The sequence below is a fragment of the Antrostomus carolinensis genome, unplaced genomic scaffold (genome assembly GCF_000700745.2).
Source record: "Antrostomus carolinensis isolate BGI_N321 unplaced genomic scaffold, ASM70074v2 scaffold50773, whole genome shotgun sequence".
In the NCBI taxonomy this organism is placed as follows: domain Eukaryota; kingdom Metazoa; phylum Chordata; class Aves; order Caprimulgiformes; family Caprimulgidae; genus Antrostomus; species Antrostomus carolinensis.
In genome coordinates, this window is record NW_010304055.1 from 1 (window position 1) to 18,096 (window position 18,096).

Below are 18,096 nucleotides of genomic sequence, written 5' to 3' on the forward strand. Positions count from 1 at the left end.
ACACGCTCCAGCACCTCCACGTCCTTCTTGTGGTGAGGGGCCCAAACCCGAACCCAGCACTTGAGGTGCAGCCTCACCAGTGCCCAGTCCAGGGGCACAATCACTTCCCTGGTCCTACTGGCCCCACTGTTCCTGATCCTGGCCTCCCTGGTCCTACTGGCCCCACTGTTCCTGATCCAGGCCAGGATGCCATTGGCCCTCTTGGCCACCTGGGCACACTGCTGGCTCATGTTCAGCTGCTGTCAACCAACGCCCCCAGGTCCCTCTCTGGTGAGCAGCTCTCCAGCCACTGCTTCCCAAGCCTGTAGCACTGCCAGGGGTTGCTGCGGCCAAAGTGCAGAACCCGGCATTTGGCCTTATGGAAACTCATGCAATTGGTCCTGGCCCTTGGATCTTGTCTGTCCAGATCCCTCTGAGGAGCCTCCCTTCCCTCAAACAGATCAACACTTCCACCCACCTTGGAAAGGGCCGAGATCCAGGCCCTGTGTCACGGTGACACACAGGCAGCGCTTCATCATGCCACCATCATTCTCAAAGCAGAGGCTGTACACCTCGCCCCCTCCCTGCACCTGTCAAACCATTCTCCATCACCTAATAGTTGTCTGTACCATTTTACCTTTATCATTTTGAACAGCATATATGTATCCCAGTGTTAGGTTTTTAAAAACAGAAAGGAGGTAGGCCATACAGCTGAATTTGGGATAGCACTGAACAGTCATGCTCTTACCCAGTTTTATTTTTCATTAATACAGTCCCTGGTTGCTAAAAGACACCTTTTAAAAACACACAGCGTTAAAAATTAAGGTAAAGACTGTTAAAATCTATATTGGCTAAAATATCCTTTAGTTGTAATTACAATGTATGAAAAATGTGGAGTACATAGAACAGACAAAAAGGAATACAAATAAATTAACATCTACAAGGGCCAAGTAAAAAAACTCTCCCTGAATATTTATTTCATTTAATACTTTAAAACCTTAGTCTAAAAGAGAGAGAAGGAAATGTAAATAAATTGCTCCACTTCTGTCATCAACATGATCCGTGTAACTTTTCTGTTCTTGCTTCTTGGTCTGATCAAAATCATGACGCGCTTGAAACAGCCAGCTTTTTTAGATGGTCCATGAATACCTGGAGACTAACATCATCTGTCAGGATTGGAGCTCCTGATTCCTGCAGAAAAATAAAGAAACAATGAGCCTAAAATAGTGTTGTTGGCACTGAAAGCAAATCAGATGTCAGCACTCTGAACTAATTGCCTGCTAAATCAACCCCCTTTTTCCTTCAAAGGACAGGTGGAAAGTTGCGACTCTTTGGCAACAGCACTGACACTATCCTCTAGTGCAATCTGAACTACTGAAAGTCTCTTCTTTCTAAAGCATTAGGAATTTTGCTGCCCCAAGCTCTACACAAACAAGGTAAAGAAAAAGGATAGAAAAGTCTAATATTCTCAGATAAATTACATCTGTATGTATCCATATGCTAGTTACTTTTTTCAGAATACTAAATACACTGTGAGCTAAGAGTTTTAAATCAAATCTGGAGGGAAAGGCGAAGATAAATTTCTACATCTGAAAATAAGAACATATTCTACATGAAATTAGCTGCTTCCTTCAGTGGAGCCACCACAGAAAACTCTCCTGGCCTGCCTGTGCCCCACACATAGCTGGGGCAGAGGAAGGGAAATCAAAGGAGCAATGCACTCCTTGTGGAGACCGCTCATCTGCTGCCATCAAGCTGCTGAGGCACTGAGCTCTTGCGGCAGCACCTCTGTTTGGACAGCCTTTCCTTGGATCCATCGGGAAAAACCCCCAAGTCACCTGGATTTTGCTGAAAATTTAGGGGACATGCTACAAGAACGGGAACATGAGTTTAGTCATCGAGGCTTTAAAATTGTATTCTGATAATCTTGTTATCTAGTGCTCCCCACCAGTACTGATTACCTTATCAACAACCATGGACTTGAACAGGAGGTTGAACAAAAATCTAACCTGCCTAAGCTTTAGAGACAAATAAATCAGCTGTGTTTTTTAAAATGCTACAATTACTGCAGTCTCAGCTGGTAATTCCATTACCAGATCCTTCGGTACACAGATACAACCTTGCTTCTTTACACCATAAAGCACTGTAAGATTTTTCAAATCCAGTCACATGTGTCTGCAAAAAGCTCTTGGGTAAGAAACAGGATAAATGTAACCTGCTCACAGCTTGTGGCCATGTGGTGAAACAGGATGGCTACTAGGCAGAGAAATATGTAAATGCACATTTTGCAGCATTCCCAAACACAAGCAGCTCTTCCAATGCTTACCTGTCCCCATGCATAGAGGTTATTGTGGGTCTGAGAAGGGTTCACTTTAGACAAGAGGAACCGGGCCTGTTAAGACAAAACATCAGAAAAGTAGTTATGTGCTTGTATTTAAACTACTACTTAGTTTTAAATTTGCCAGGTTGGATGAGGCTTTGAGCAACCTGATCTAGTGGAAGGTGTCCCTACTCATGGCAGGGGGGTTGGAACTAGATGATCTTTAAGGTCCTTTCCAACCCAAACCATTCTATGATTCTATGTAAAATGGCAACCTGTCAGCTCCCTCAAAACTTCTCACCGCCTTAGATACACGACTAGTGATGTTCCTCTGCTTTTGCAAGCAAGGTACTAATTTAACTTAAACAGGTTTCAAGTCCAGAAAGAAGCCTGGCTCCATAGACAACTTGTCCCCAAGGAGCACCGAGTGCGTAGAGGCAGGTGAAGTGTGCCTGGCAGGGCAGCTCTGGTTCTGTGTGACACAGGCGTGTTGTCAGCGCTATCCCTCGCGTGCCCTGATCCACTGTTCAGAAAAGAGGCCAGCGGACAACCAACGTAACACAGTCACATCAAAAATTAACACCAAATCTTTGTTCTGGAGCATCAGTTCCTGCCTCTTCACCACTAAAAACAAGTCAGACACAGACAAGCACAGCACAACTGCAATTCCAGGAAGCGCAAAAATAGGAACTATTTTATATCCTCATTTCGCATCCGAGAATAAAGGAACAGATGGTTAATCATTCAGCATAACTTCATGTCCTAGCAAGCTAACTGCACTCTCTGTCTTGGGTAAGTTTAGATACATTGCCAATTAATTTCTTTCCCATCTTTCTGGGGAATAAAAAGATAATTAAGCTGGCTTTTTTGTTGGGTTTTTTTTTTTCCATCCTCAGATTTCAAAAGCATATCCAGCGAGTGACTGACTTATTAAAAGACAAGGTTGTAGTAAGAACTTACGAGAAAATATGCAAGCTCTATCCTCTGAAGAGCTAAATTACCACTGTATTTAACTCACAGAGCCATCGTAAAGCATGAAGACAGCGATTTGCTCTGTTCAACAACAGACCTTCCTCGATAAACCTCCTTACCTGACTGCCCCCATGTTCAGTGTGGATGTAACGAGGCATTGGGAATCTGGTCTGCAAGATTTCCTGGGCATCATCCAGTGGAGCTTGCAGTAGGTGCTTGAAGTTTTCATATTCAGGCATGTCTTGGTAACCAGCTTTCTGCCACTGTGCAATAGTCTATTGTCGGGACAGGGAGGAAATGAAAAAAATAGTAGAGATGTCTGCAAGCCCCCCTTTTTAACCCACACATCTTAAGGTAGCGCAGCAAAACGTTACATGTATTTCTGCTTACAGAGCACAGGGCAAATGCACGCTTTCACTACTCTGGCAAGAACATCATTTAGTTTCTGTCTGTTCCTGAATTTAAGAACAGGCACTCAACACAAAAGCTGGTAATGGTTTGTGCAGTGCAAGAACAACTTGTTCAAAGTGATCTTCAAGCCTTTATGTTTCAGGCTGTGCCAACCAGAAACACAAAGCGTTTATACATCACTGACACTTTGAACGTGACTTGGTCTTAAATGAAGCAGCCACTGCCTTCAAGTATTTTCACGGTACCTGACAATATGTACCTAACAATTGCTCTGTACCTGCACAGATCACACACTTAGCTCTTCCTTTGTCTCAATTGTATCCAGTTGCTGAGTGTCTTGCTCTGCAACAGTAGGCAGAAACTGTTTAAGGTAACTCTCAAAGATTTATTGTCGTTGTTGACTCAAGCATTTGTTTCCTGTCGACATTAATCTGGTATCCCTGCTCACTGCTCAAAGGGAACAAATCCTATATGGAGTGAAGTCAGGAGTTAATAAAGGAGCTGCCATAAACTATCATGCCAAACTTTGAGCATTCCAATAGCGGTCATTAAATGAAGTAGCTTAGTTCAAAAATAAAGGGAACAGTTAAAATGCCTCCCAAAAAGTTTTCACTAAGAGGAATGTTTGACCATAAACCAAGATGAAGTTTATTTAAACTACTCCAATCTGATGCCTACAGAGGAGGGCCAATCCCCAAGCAGGACTATAAAGAATATGAGGAGGAAAAAGGCATCAAAGAACAGGGATATTTCCAGAGGAAAAAAGTGTAAAGCCAGCTTCTTCTTCATCCCTTACCCCATAACTACTTAAGGGTGTGCGACATTTCCATTCTGCAGCTGCAGTAGCACACCAGTCTCTTACAAACCCTGACAGGACTGACATGCAGATCTACAGGTCTGCATACTGAAGAGGCACTGGCAAGCCAAGGCTTTGGATATTGATATAAATCTGGATGTTCAGAAGCAGCCAGTACCTAAAGCAGCCAGAGGCACCTCAGTCACAACTGAAGGAATATAGAAGCAACTGTCAAAAATGTCCAACATTTAAAAGCAAAAACTGGAAAAAATCATAACCAACGTCTTTAACAGCAGCAATATTTAAGTGTCAAAACTCAGCAACCAAGTACATCACGTATTTGAAAATCAAACTGCAGCTCTCTGCCCTGCTTATTTTCAAGTTTCTCTGTCCTTTTCCGGGCATGGTAAGGGACTATCTTCATTACCAAGCTAACATGACAGCTATTCCTCACTGCAGAACACATCCTTAGTGACTCCAGTAGGATTTTTTTGTTAACTTGGACAGTGGGGAAATTGTATTAAAACTGGCAGCATGTATACAATGTCATTATGCTAGCGTGGACTTTGCCAGCAGCTCTTTTTATATTAACAGTGACACCATCTGCATGCATGACAGGAGGGATGGAGCGCACAGAGAAAAAGAGAACGTATTTCACTGTACCTCACCAAGGTAGATAACTATCTGGAAGAAAGTATCCATCAGTAGGATTCTGTCAGGAAGAATACTGCTGCTGTCCAAAAGCACTGGCTGGGGAAAACAAAGAAGAAAGTCAGGTACCGCTAAGCCCTCAACTGTATTAGCCTTCATGGTTGGCCGAACAGCTGGCTCAGCCCTGGCCGTACACACGCGACTCCACCAGCGGCTGCTGGGTGATGTGAGCGTCTTGCAGAGCACAGGCAGCCTCCTGCAGCATCACCGAGTGGAGCAGCAGGTTCTCAGCTACAGTATGAAGCGCAGGATGCACGAGAGACGTTTCTATGGCTATCCAAGTTTCATTTGAAATTACCTTCAACAGAAGTATCTCAAGAATAATAAGGAATAACATGTGAACTCCGGCAAATGCTGCCAAGCAGATTTCAAAGTGTTACTCCAGCAGTTCCTGCATTTCTTTCCTGCCAGACACACCCCCTTCAAGGAAGCTGTCAGTATAAGGGAATCCATGTCTGTCCACTGAATGCTTGCACATAGTTAAACACTGCTGCTAAACAACTGAGAACAAGCAGCTGGTGGTGGATGATTATCACCAAGATGATTAAAGGAGTGGAGCATCTCCCTTATGAGGAAAGGCTGAGGGAGCTGGGTCTCTTTAGCTTGGAGAAGAGGAGACTGAGGGGTGACCTCATTAATGTCTACAAATATGTTAAGGGCAAATGTCATGAGGATGGAGCCAGGCTCTTCTCAGTGACGCCCAATGACAGGACAAGGGGCAATGGGTGTGAGCTGGAACACAGGAGGTTCCGCTTAAATTTCAGAAGAAACTTCTTTACAGTGAGGGTGCCAGAGCACTGGGACAGGCTGCCCAGGGAGGGGGTGGAGTCTCCTTCTCTGCAAAACCGCCTGGATGCCTTCCTGTGTGATCTCATTTAGGTTCCTGCTCCAGCAGGGGGATTGGACTAGATGATCTTTCGAGGTCCCTTCCCATCCCTGACATTCTGTGATTCTGTGACCTGGAAGGGCTGAGGCTTGCTGACTTATGCAGTGGAGATGGCAGAGAAGCAAAATGATACGCACAGCCACAATATCAGATGCTGGGGGGAGGTTATTTTTGGGTTGGGTTTTTTTGTGTCTTGGGTTTTTTTAATCAAAGTTGTAAGCTTACTGAAAACATAATTCATATTTTACCTTGGCCCATCTCATCTTTTAATAATTACCTTGATTAAAAAAAATATATAGGGGCCTTTTTGCTGAAATAGTGTTACTCTGACTGAATACTCATTATTTGGGATTGATCCACTTCCTCCTTTTGAACAGGGACTCACCTCAGGAGGTCCGTGGAAAGAATAAGCATAAAGGATGGGCTGGATCATAATGAGAGACTGGGTCAGATCTTGCCTAGCAAAGTGGTGACGGTAATAAGAAGATTCATCTGGACTGTTATTGAAGACCTGCAGGAATGGGGAGCGTCGCAGGTGGAACATGAACTGCACCGGAAAGAAGAGTGAGAAGACAAATGTCAGCAAGTTGTGAAAACTTCTGCACCCAAGTCCCATCTTTCTGAACAGCAAATTATTTGAGAAAAGCCTACCCCTTATTAACTCCTCAGAATTCTTCCCTTATCAGTCATTTGCAGCACTGAACTATGTGACCAGCCCATCAAATTAAAAAAAACATCTGTTCCTCCCATCTTGAATCTGATAAATGGTACAAGATATTTTATCATCACTCTCACTCACGCTTGCACTCTTTTCCCACAGCTGTGGGAAGTGAAGTTCTTACCTGTGGATACAAAGAAAATGATTCTGACAATCTGAAGGAGTTGGGATCATCTTTGTTGTACTGTCCAAATTTCTGACACTGTTGGAAGCAAAATGGATTCTTTGGTTATCTCTCTCTCTCTCTCTTTTTTCCCTTTTTTCTTTCAATTAACAGCTTTTTTGGGAAGGCTGTTCTTTTGTTTTTAAACAGAGCAAACAAGGCCTGAACGTGACAATAACAAGTAATATAAAATTTACAGGTTATTTTTCTTTAAGCCAGAGGTTTCTGTATCTTACTGGAATGAGAATGACGATTCAACCTATTTATCTATTTTTACATATATATTAAATCTAGATTTGAATATCTAAGAATGAAAGAAATAGTGCTTCTAGTACTACTCATTTTTTTTTTTCCATTAAATCAGGGATACTATGTTAGACCTAAACTGCTTGGTATGCTATGAAACACTTCTGCAGCAACTCTACTTCTGCAGCAGCAGACTGGCATTTCACTGACTGATTCACTGAAAACAAGAAGCATCAATGGTTTTAGCAATTCAACTATAAATGACTCCACAGTTATTCCAGCACACAGCATGCCTGTGTGTGTTTTGGTGCTCAAATATTTTATTTGATACTGGCCCTGTTTTTTCAGTGTCTGATGTGCCACATCTGTTCGTATTAACTCCGCGTGGGTGTCTGGACAAAGACAGAGCCGGTTTAGGCAATTCAGCATTGTGAAATTCAAAGAAAGAGACAGTATGAAGTTGTAGAAGTGATTCAGTGCCCTGAACTCGGCACCAGTGAGCCCACATCTGAATGCTGTGTGAAGTTTGGGGCTTCCCAGTGCAAGACAGACATGAATATATTGGAGTGAGTTTAGCAGATGTCACCAAGCTGGTCAGTGGCTGGAGCACCTCATGTAGAGAGAGGCTGAAGAAGCTGGCTTTGTTCAGCCTGGTGAAGAGTGGGATCAGGGAGGCGAATCACTATCTACAGCTACCTGATGAAATGGAAATTCTGACCAGGGGTGGGGAGAAAAGAACATAAAAAAAAATGACAGTGACTGCGATCAAACATCAGAACAGGTTGTCAAGAGAAACAAAAGATCTTCAAAACTCAACTGAACAAGACCTGGAGCAACCTACTCTAACTTCAAAGCTGGCCCTACTTTGAGCAGGGGGGTTGAACCAGAGTCCTCCAGAGGTCCTTCCCACCTGCATTATTCTGTGTTTCTTTTAATTGCAGGTTTAACCCTTTCAGCATGATGAGATGTTCACCTACCCTGGTCATAGTGGCTTCTATTGCATACTACAACTATGGGACTGTGATCAGAGCAGAAATGAAGCAAGACAATCAGGAAAAAGATTCATGTTTTCATTTCCAGAGACCATTTTTACTAAAATCAAGAACACACTCAAGTGCAGTGTATTGTTCTTACCAGTCTGATCAGCTGTCTGTCCAGCCATCGCAGAACATCAGGTCCCTCCTCAGATTCAGCTCTGTACACCCCCAGCCGAGCCATCAGCACAGCAGCCGCTTCCTGGTCAAACGCAGCTTCTATATGCTGGAGTTGGCTCTGTGCATCTGCCCAGCTATAGGGTTAGGAAAGGGTTAGTGCTACGTGCATTCACCTTCAGCAAAACCCAAACCAGATTCAGCCTCCCTGTGCCAACTGTTCAGTGGCCAAGGCATGCAACAAAAAGCTAGAAAAATTCCAGCACAGGCTGTGGCTTAAGTTCCTCCCATTCTGCCAAAGAACTGGCATGAGATACTCACTTCCTGGCTATGGTGGTGACACGAATGCGTCTCTGCGTACTGGAGTGTTGATACTGAGTGACAAACTGCACTGCCCCTCTGCCTCCCTGGGGTATTGGTGCGTTGTGCTGCAAGTGAAACAAGGTAAGCCTTCAAAATGGGCTGGCTTATCCATAACTCTGTACCCTACAGAGAACTCCAGGGCATCATTTGAGCAATCACAGAGTAAGTACAAGCTACAGATGGACCAGAGAAGAGAGACACATCTCTCAGTGTTGTGTTTTCCATCAGCTCTCAGAGTCAAGCAGTGCTGGACTCATTTAATTTGATGTGTGACACTTCTTCAGCTTGTCCCTTAAAGGATGGCAGCAACTTATCATCTCTACAGCATGAACATAAGAATGGCAGTATGAGGTCTGAGCACAGGTCCTGTGAGTCGACCATCCTATTCCCAACAGTAACAAGCCCACACAGCAGAGATGACAAAGACACACACACGTGGAACAGAATTCCTTTGGAGTGGCCTTTGTAGCTTCTAGCTGCCACATGCTCAGAAACTTCCCAGCCAAAAGTTGCTTCCAAGTCATCAAGTTACTACAGTTTGGAGAACCACCTCTCCAAGAATTTGAAGGTATTTATACTTTTACTCTCCACAGCACCTACTGGCAAAAAGACAATTTCTTCTCTGTTAAATAAATACTATAGGAAGAAGACAAGGAAAGAATGCAGGTTTTGTAGAGAACAAAAATATTAGGCAATTTACACATATGAAAATAACCTCTGATGCTACTTCTTTGGCACAAAAAACTTGGGTGCTTTGCAATCATCCATCAGCAACATAGGGGATGTCATTGCATTTCCTGGCCCTGTTACAAATATAAATAGTTTGGTGTGTGAAAAAGACGACCCCCCCCCAAAAAAAAGAGAAGCCAGGACTGACCTGATTTACCACTTCAAAGTAAATGGCCAGAGTTGTGCTGGGATCCAGACTACAAATTTTCCACTGAGATGTTCCTCCAATTCCAAGCTCCTGCACAGAATTGAAAAGAAAGCAGCATTTTTGTGTCTATCAGCACGTAAGGCAAGCTTATGTTAAATTCTGATTAGAGGTACAAGTTACAGCAGGCCTTCTAGATTTCTCCTCTTTTGGGTGTGAATGAAGTTCCTGAAGGACATACAGTTAAAACAAAGCCTGACAAGGCAAGAGTTTAGACTATAAAGATTGTCTTTTCCTAGGGAAGTTTCCAAATTGTTCTTCTCATTGAAGTCTGACATTCTACCCAAGTTGTAGGGCTAGACAGAAACTTTACACAGTTTATTTACTTCTTTATTAAAGATTTTTTTCACGTCAGCAACTTACGTTTTCAGAGACACATGGTCCTTTAGCATTCAGGGATATGCAGGGTCCAATAGCTCCTGCAATTTTCAGCTCCCTAGAGGTCTAGAACAAGGTAAAAAAAAAAAAGTTGTTTGGTTGGGTTTGTTTTAAAACAAGTCAGTCAAATAAAATACTAAACAGATTAAATCAGTTGCTCAGCTCTGATCAGATGACACATACACATGGCTGTTACAGAAAGCATCTCTGAGTACTTTCTCAGATCACCTACTGCTACAATTAGTGAACTTAAGAGAATCTACATAGTCATATTTTAATAATGAAGACATATTTATAATGACCACAAGAGAAATGCTCCTTGCTGAGGGAGAAGAGGCTGAGCTCAGATTTTTTAAAAAACAAACAAACAAACAAAAAACCCACCACAAAACAACAACACAAACTTAACAAGGTTCCAAACAAAAATCCTTCCACTCACTCCAGTAACGTGCTTCTCCCAAAACAGGCAACACACCTAACCTCAAACATGTAGAATTTCCTACACCCTAGATACTAAATCAACTTTTGGACGAACAGCACTTGTATTTCCCAGTTAATGTCATCCAGTGAAACTAATCTCTCACCTTCACATCCAAACTTGCACCAAAAGCCATCCGAAATTCCCCATTGAGCCCTTTGTTAAATACCCGCTGGAAGGTCTGCTTGAAGAGAGAAGTATTGAAGGAGTCTCCCATCACCATGTGTCCTCTGGGAAAGAAAAAAATACACAAGGGAACTGAAGCAACTGGGAACTAGAAGTAAAGCACAAAGGACACATCCCTCCAACTCTCATGCATGCAAACACACACAGAATCTGTTTTCAAGCATGCCTTAGCAAAGGTAGAGTTCCCATCAGAGAATGCAGATTCATGGACACCTCCTCCAATGCCAGACAAGTTAACACTCCATCTTTGCCAGCTTGCTTTCTCAACTGTATTTCTTACCATCTCTCTAGCTGCCTTAAAAATGCTCATGTTCCACCAGTTAGAAATATCTTAACCCAAGGAAAAGCTTTGCTCTGTCTGTTTTCCCTGGGCAGGGCTGGAAGCACCCACACTATAGACAGGAGATGGCTGCACCACTGTGCAGCTGGGTGCATGGGTCTGTGCTGTGCCTCCCCCAAGTGCCTTAGTAAACCCAGGTCCCATCACAGGGAGTTTGGTAATGGAACCAAAGGGTCAAACAATCTGCCTTCTGCTTACTGAGTACTACATGATTATTTAAAAATACCTTGCATTTGCTCAAACATCCTCAGATTCCCTAGACACAGCAGATTTTAAACGGCCAATAAGACATGCCGAGTCCCCAAAAGGCCTGGTTTACCACACAGCCTTCCTCACAGAGACCAGAACATTTTCAGCAGTATGGAACAGATATTTACCCCTTAGAGATGTCATTAAAGCCAGGGAAGCCAAGAATCCCTGGAGAAAGCGCAAGTGAGCTGTTATGCAGAGAAAATCTGGCCTGCACAAGGAAAGCTTCTACCCACCACGCCTGACACTCTGCTCTTCTGATGGCACTTCAGTCATCACACCACACACCACAAAGCACTGCGTCTCTATCCCATAAATTCTGAAAAGCATACTTGCTATCTCCTAAGGAGGCAAAAGGCATTTGCCAAAGACCCGTTGCACCATGCTTTAGAATACCTTTCTCAAAGCAGGACATTGAGTTTTCTACCAGCAGTGCTAATTCACATGCTGTTTTGAGACTTCAGAAATGTGGACTGGGATCAGGGGAGGTTTGCCATATAATTCCTGGCAAATTCAAACCACAGTTTAGAATAGAATGATAAAAAAAATCTCACTCTTTTGCCCTGACAGCAAACTTAACTGCTTTCTGAACCGTTGTCCCCCTCCAAAAATAATAATAAAAAAAAAAAAAAACCCAGGCACCAACTTTGTGCTCTGCTGCTATGAACATACCCGGTGAGGTTTGCACAACACTTCATCTCCAGCAGTCCTGTCTGGTCCAGGGCACAGGCATAGATGTCGATGCAGTGCCCGTTGGCTGCAGTGCGATTAGCCAGAGTCTCGTAGTGCTGAGGAAAACACACACAGCGTTTAGGATGCTGCAGTGGGCGCTACTGCTCTCCAGCTGAGGCCAACACGTGGAAGACAAGGTACAAGTGAAGTGACAGCCAGTGCTGTGGTAACTAAACAGCTGTTTGCCACACTGCTCTGCTGGAGCATGCTTCTCCCTCCTAGGATGTTTGCACTCGGATGAGCTTGCGTTGCACATCACAGATACAGAGAATTTATTAATTACATGAGATCTTTGTGATAACTTAATGGAAATTCAAAGGTTTCCAGGTGATAGTTAAGAGAACTGGTGTCATACCGCTTCCTCTGAGACGACAGGCACATTTCATGTCTGACATTTTTACTATTTTAACTGTTGTTTCATATGCCCAGAAGACAAAGGAGGTTTTCTAGAAGTGACCAATTCCTGGCAGACAAGTTTCTTCCTCCCCAGGAGATACAATTATGTTGATGAACAAAGTCGCCACCCACCATCAGCTAAGAAACAGCACTGAAATACTTCTTTCTCTGAGAAGGCACAAGATTCTGCTGGAGAAGTAACTAGGAGGAAATCTTTTTTACACTTCCCTTGACCATTCTCACAATTTAACATACACAAAAGGCTCGGGCACTTCAAGGACAACCATGCAAGTATCTGGAAATACTGTTCCCACATCAAGAGAATGGAATATGTTTGTTCCCTGGGGAAGGACATTGTGCAGCTGTCAACATAGCAGTGCATGTAGGTTTGTGTTATGTCCTTCCTCCACATTTAGTGTTCTGACACGATATTCAGTTTTTGTTTTTAAACACACCCAGCTGGCACTAGCACCTACTTTGGTGGCCTTCTTCATGAACCTTGCGTTGTCCTTCTCTATGTCATGCCAAGAACGGATGGGTGTTTTCAATTCATCTCCTACCACCATGCCTGGTCCTTGTGTTGGTGGCCCACCTGTAAACAGCATTATTCTGGCCCCTGTGTTTGGAAATGTGCCCTGAAATAAAAATAAAGACTTATATCAGAGAGAGAGAGAAAAAAGGGGGGGAAGGTAGAGAAAAGGAAGACAGACTGATTACATGGCAACAATGCTTTCTTCAGAGAAGTGTCTGCATGCAATTCTGCAGTGTCATTAGGGACCCGTCTCTGCTAGTGGCCACCTTGACAAACAGCAATGCATTTCCTCACAGCCACAGCACTCTCAAGTTTAGATTTCAGTTACGTCAAGCTTCATGTCTCCATAACAGGAAGCAGGCAGTTTCTGTTCTTTTTACTTACATCTTTACTTACTTTATCTGAGATGACCCTTGGATAAACCCAGTGCATAATATCACCTCCACACTGCGATACACACGAGAATCAGAGACCTTGAAACACCTGCATATTTAACCTTTAGACGTAAAATCCCAGCCCACTTTATACCAGATGGTGCTAATTCACATCAAATGTCAGTAGAGACAAATTGCATCTCTGCAGCTCAACCTCACTGGGCCACAGACCAAGCTGGACTAACATCTGCACGTCTCTCACCAAAGACTGACAGGTGCTTACTCTGACCAGCTCATCTCACATAAACAACAGCACTAAGAGTACCTCCAATAAGCCAACAGCAATCGAAAGAGCAACTCCAGTGGAACGTAAAGGTCTCTTTCCCAAACTGGCCATGGATCCCTTTGCAGTTCTCCAAGCAGATCTGTTAAATTCATGTCAATCTTATGTACCGGCTGCAGAAACCTGCAAAAATTCAAATAAAATGTTTTCCTGCTTGTAACTCCTTTCAGTTTAGAGAAGAAATAAAGTGCTTCTTTGTTCCTGGCACACATAACTTGCACTGAGATAGTTATCAGAAGCAGAAAGTCACGTGGCACGTTGCCTTCTTACATCCAAACTTTACAAGATAACAAGCCTGTGCAAAATAAATAATTTGATCAAAGCAAGACATCAGGACCTGACAAGACAGACAGCAAAGTCACACAAACCACAGGAAAGAACTTCCATGGTGATGTAGTCTACCAAAAGGCAAAAGAGCCACTGCTGAAAAAAAAAAAGGAGGTGAGAAAGAGAAAGCTGTATTAAACAGAGGCAAACACAGCTTTCCTGTTCAGGGGTCACTGCTTGCCTGCTAAACATTTTTTGGACCTGCTGGGTCAGGGGGTAGGAGGTGGTGTGTAGGATTGTTATGTATAGACCAGCCCCCACCATTGACTGGGCAATCACATTGCTCCAAATGACCCATGAGCAATATGCTTTCTGCAGTCAGCTGCTCTGTGTTTCTCAAGCAGACACCTAGCCAGAATGGCAATCGTGTTCTCGCAGCTGCAAAACCAGGATACTATAGAAGTCTAACACGCTGCCTGCAGATCTAGTAAATCCCATCCATACACATCACTTGATGCAGGGAAATAACTGTGACAAGCCAACACCATTTACATCTTCTTAAAAAGACTCCTCTTGGGAAACCCAGGTTTAGAAGCATGACAACCCCAAAAGGGCATAAATCATCTGCCCCGCTTTTCTGCTGTGCTGCTGCAGCTTACCTGCTTGAAATAACAGGTTGTTCTGGAGTATGAAGAGGTCTTCCCTGTTGAATGGGGACAGCTGGCCTTGAAAGCCCAAGCATATCCTAAAGAACAGAAAATGGAGGCAGAAGATATGACCCATTCAAACACTAAGCATACTGTGTGCTGTCAAGCAATACACCCTGAGGCTTGCAATACTGTAGCATTAAGCACATTAAAGATCTGTGAAATTATTAATCTTTGAACTCGTGTTAGGAGTCCAACGGGTCCCTTATGTGAGATACACAAACTCTATCTTGGACAAGCTCCCAAGGAATTTACAAAGACACAAAGACAGGACAGATATTGGGAGAGAAACAAGCTAACAGTTACGAGCAGTGAACCCTCCTTCCTCCCCGAGAGCCCAGAGCTTGAAAGACCAGCAGTGGTGTCAACAGAGCTAACAGCAACAAGCCACTGGCCTAAGAGATGGCAGAACATACCTGTATTTGTTTAGCTGTCAGGTCCTTTGTGCCCCTAAACACGTAGCTCTTGGAAATCCCTTCACAGCTCAGCTCGTGAACCTGGACCATCCTGCCGAAAGTGATAAGCCCCACCAGAGCGTCAGCAGGCAGCAGACTTAGGGACATCTGGAGGGACTCCTTCAGCGCCTGCAAGTCCTCCTCTTCCAAGCACGTGTCAACAACATACAGGAAGATCAATGGCGTCTGAGGACCTCGCTAATGTGGAAAGGGATGGATTTATTAGGCGCATGCATTTGCCAGGAGACTCTTCATAATGCCTCCAGCCAAGGAATAAAATGAGCCTTGTTTTAGGCACCTTGCAGAAATGTTATTTATTTGCATTATCTTAAGTAAATCTAATACATACATAAACTGTCACACACAAGACAATTCTGGGGGCTTCAAACTTGCCTATGATATATTTACCTGCACTATATATTCAATTGTTGAAAACTGAGGCATAAGCTCTGCTGGTTGATTGACTTCAGATATGCCTGCATATGCTGGAGGGAACTGCGAAAAAAGAACAAAAAATTAGGATGGGGAAGTTGCAGGACAGAAATGTAGGGTCCTCCTGTGCAGTACAGAGGCTGCCTTGCTCTTAATGTGGCTGTTCAACTCGTCATTTACTGCCCCTGCACCAGCCTGATTATTTCATGACCAGAGATCCATACTGCTGTTTTCCCAAGCACAGACAACAAGTGGCCAGCAGTACGGACAGCTGCTCAATCCAGTGTAAATAAAAGGCAGGACTAAAGCAGCAACTATGAGTTAGCTGAAACTTGAGAAAAAACTTCTTTACAGTGAGGGTGACAGAGCACTGGGACAGGCTGCCCAGGGAGGTTGTGGAGTCTCCTTCTCTGGAGACATTCAAAACCTGCCTGGATGCCTTCCTGTGTGATCTCATTTAGGTTCCTGCTCTGGCAGGGGGATTGGACTGGATGATCTTTCGAGGTCCCTTCCAATCCCCAACATTCTGTGATTCTGTGAAATTAATTTAGCCACACAACACTTTCTGATGGCAAAATCTACTCAAATCTAATGAATTTCATCCTCAGCAACAATAGTAAATGGCAAGTGCAAAAACCACACTGGAAACACATCTCCTTTTTATCTCCTTCATATGCCCTGCATGCCAGTAAAATCACTGGCAAAACTGAACTGAAAATAGACAAGATGTCACAATAAAACAGACCCATTAACAAGTACTCTGGCATGGGTTCTGCAAGAGAAAAAGGCCAAGGGAAGGAATCTAGAAAAGTGGAATTTATGCTTAACATCCTCTGCCCAGGAAGGCCAGCAATAAAACCTTCACTAAAAAGATGGAAGGGCTGATGCTTTTTCCAACTTACTTACCTGATTTCTCTGAAAACAGAAGTTACAAGCCCAGAGCTTGGCTCGATAGTCAACTTGGCTGCAAGGGAAAGATGAGGTGTTAGTATAACTACAGCAACAATTTTACAGTGCAGCTTCACAATTATCTAAGCTGGCTGACAGCACTAAGAAAGAGAATATCAGACACTCCAACCTGAACAACAACAGTTTTAGGGATTCAGACTCTCAGTTCTATTACCAGAAAGAGTGAAGGACCACTGACAGCCCTCTGGAGCTTAGCCTTTGTTAAAGACTTGGGTCTAATCATTCTTTCACTACCCTTAGGCTTATCTCGGTCATCTTATTGTTTGTCCAGCTGTAGCACACAAGTACTCCAGTCACAGAGCAGCAGGAGCCATTCACCCAGATCCTGCGCAAACACTGAACAAATAGGCTGTTCCCTGCTCAGAGTTTACTCTCCTCCTCAGCCGTTATAACATCCTGTAACTGCTGGTGCAGTAAAGCCTGGCCGTATTCTTACTTCATGGGCTTGATCTCTTCTTACTTCCTCTTTCTGTTCTTCTCTGCTTTTTCTCAGCTCAAGATGTTATGCTCTGAGTACATATGATCATCACACGATTTTGGGACTGATTATACCTCCTAAATTCTAAGCAAAACTTCAGAGAAAACGTTGATGTTCATACTGGAACTGACCTACAAGCAGTAGGATGTGTAGGAAGCAGGAAACATCACAGCCCAGAGGACAACATCAGTATAATCACCATCTTTGTTTATTTTAAGTCTCATCATTTATCACAAAATTCTCTAGGATGGCAAGAGGCCTGGCTCCTTCCATATCATCTCTGCCCTAATAGCCTCCCCAAAGGCACTCCTCTTTCCTCTGCTTCTGGCAGCTCTAGTAACAGGGTGGCATGCAACATATCCCATTAGGCACACATGGATTTTAACAAACCCATTTGTTAAACTACAGTTAAATGAAAGAGGCTGCCAGGTACCAGGCAGAGAAAGAGGGGAATAAGGAAATAGTGAAATTCATATAAGAACTAGGTACTATCCAGCCTCTCTTAGCATCCCCAGCTGGGAAATTCATACCAGAGTGGGTTGAGCACCGCTTTGCAAGTCGGTCTGCTACAAAGCACTGGTTCATACTGCACAGGTGGCAGGTCAAGACGTTCCTTCAGTGGGGTCAGAAGACAGGCCAGGGGGACAACCATCCTTGTGGCCTCCAGCCTGCTGGAGGGCCACACATTCCAGCTGAAACGCACTCCATCACGCTCCTCATTTTGCTGGATGAACTCCAGGTACGTGGCCATGGGACTGCAGAAGCTCTGAAAGGACATAAGCAACACACATTCAGGCAGCAGTCACCTGTTTGGACAACAGTCCTGTAAAGGAGGTCAGCAGATCAACTACGTGAGACAGAAGACATTACAGGACAAAGCCAATACGTTATAACGAGTTAATCCCATTATCAAATGAACCATGGGACTACATTCATCTCTTCTGTCCAGTGCTCTCATCAACATCCCAGACAATTAAAACCCCAACAAATACAATGAAGAAACGTGGAAATCTGACACCCAGAGCCAGAATGCAAGTTTTTTTTCCTTATGATCCACAGTTAACATCCCAATATCCACTCAGCCTCAGGCTGAGCTGAAGGCAATCCTGCCTGACCCACGTCTGTAAAGG

At 43.7% G+C, this 18,096-nt stretch overlaps 1 protein-coding gene across 1 annotated transcript; it reads right to left on the bottom strand.

Annotated features, from left to right (window-relative positions):
• Nucleotides 1-920: 920 nt before the first annotated feature.
• Nucleotides 921-17,729, bottom strand: LOC104522111 (SEC23 homolog B, coat complex II component). The gene is given in 20 exon segments (XM_010164308.1): nt 921-1,170; nt 2,306-2,371; nt 3,391-3,546; nt 5,142-5,228; nt 6,461-6,622; nt 6,918-6,995; nt 8,337-8,490; nt 8,675-8,781; nt 9,594-9,683; nt 10,014-10,094; nt 10,613-10,736; nt 11,954-12,069; nt 12,886-13,044; nt 13,641-13,702; nt 13,705-13,781; nt 14,585-14,670; nt 15,049-15,285; nt 15,496-15,582; nt 16,426-16,483; nt 17,497-17,729. Coding segments are annotated over 20 exon segments (2,298 nt in total). The 5' UTR covers nt 17,718-17,729; the 3' UTR covers nt 921-1,080.
• Nucleotides 17,730-18,096: the final 367 nt, after the last annotated feature.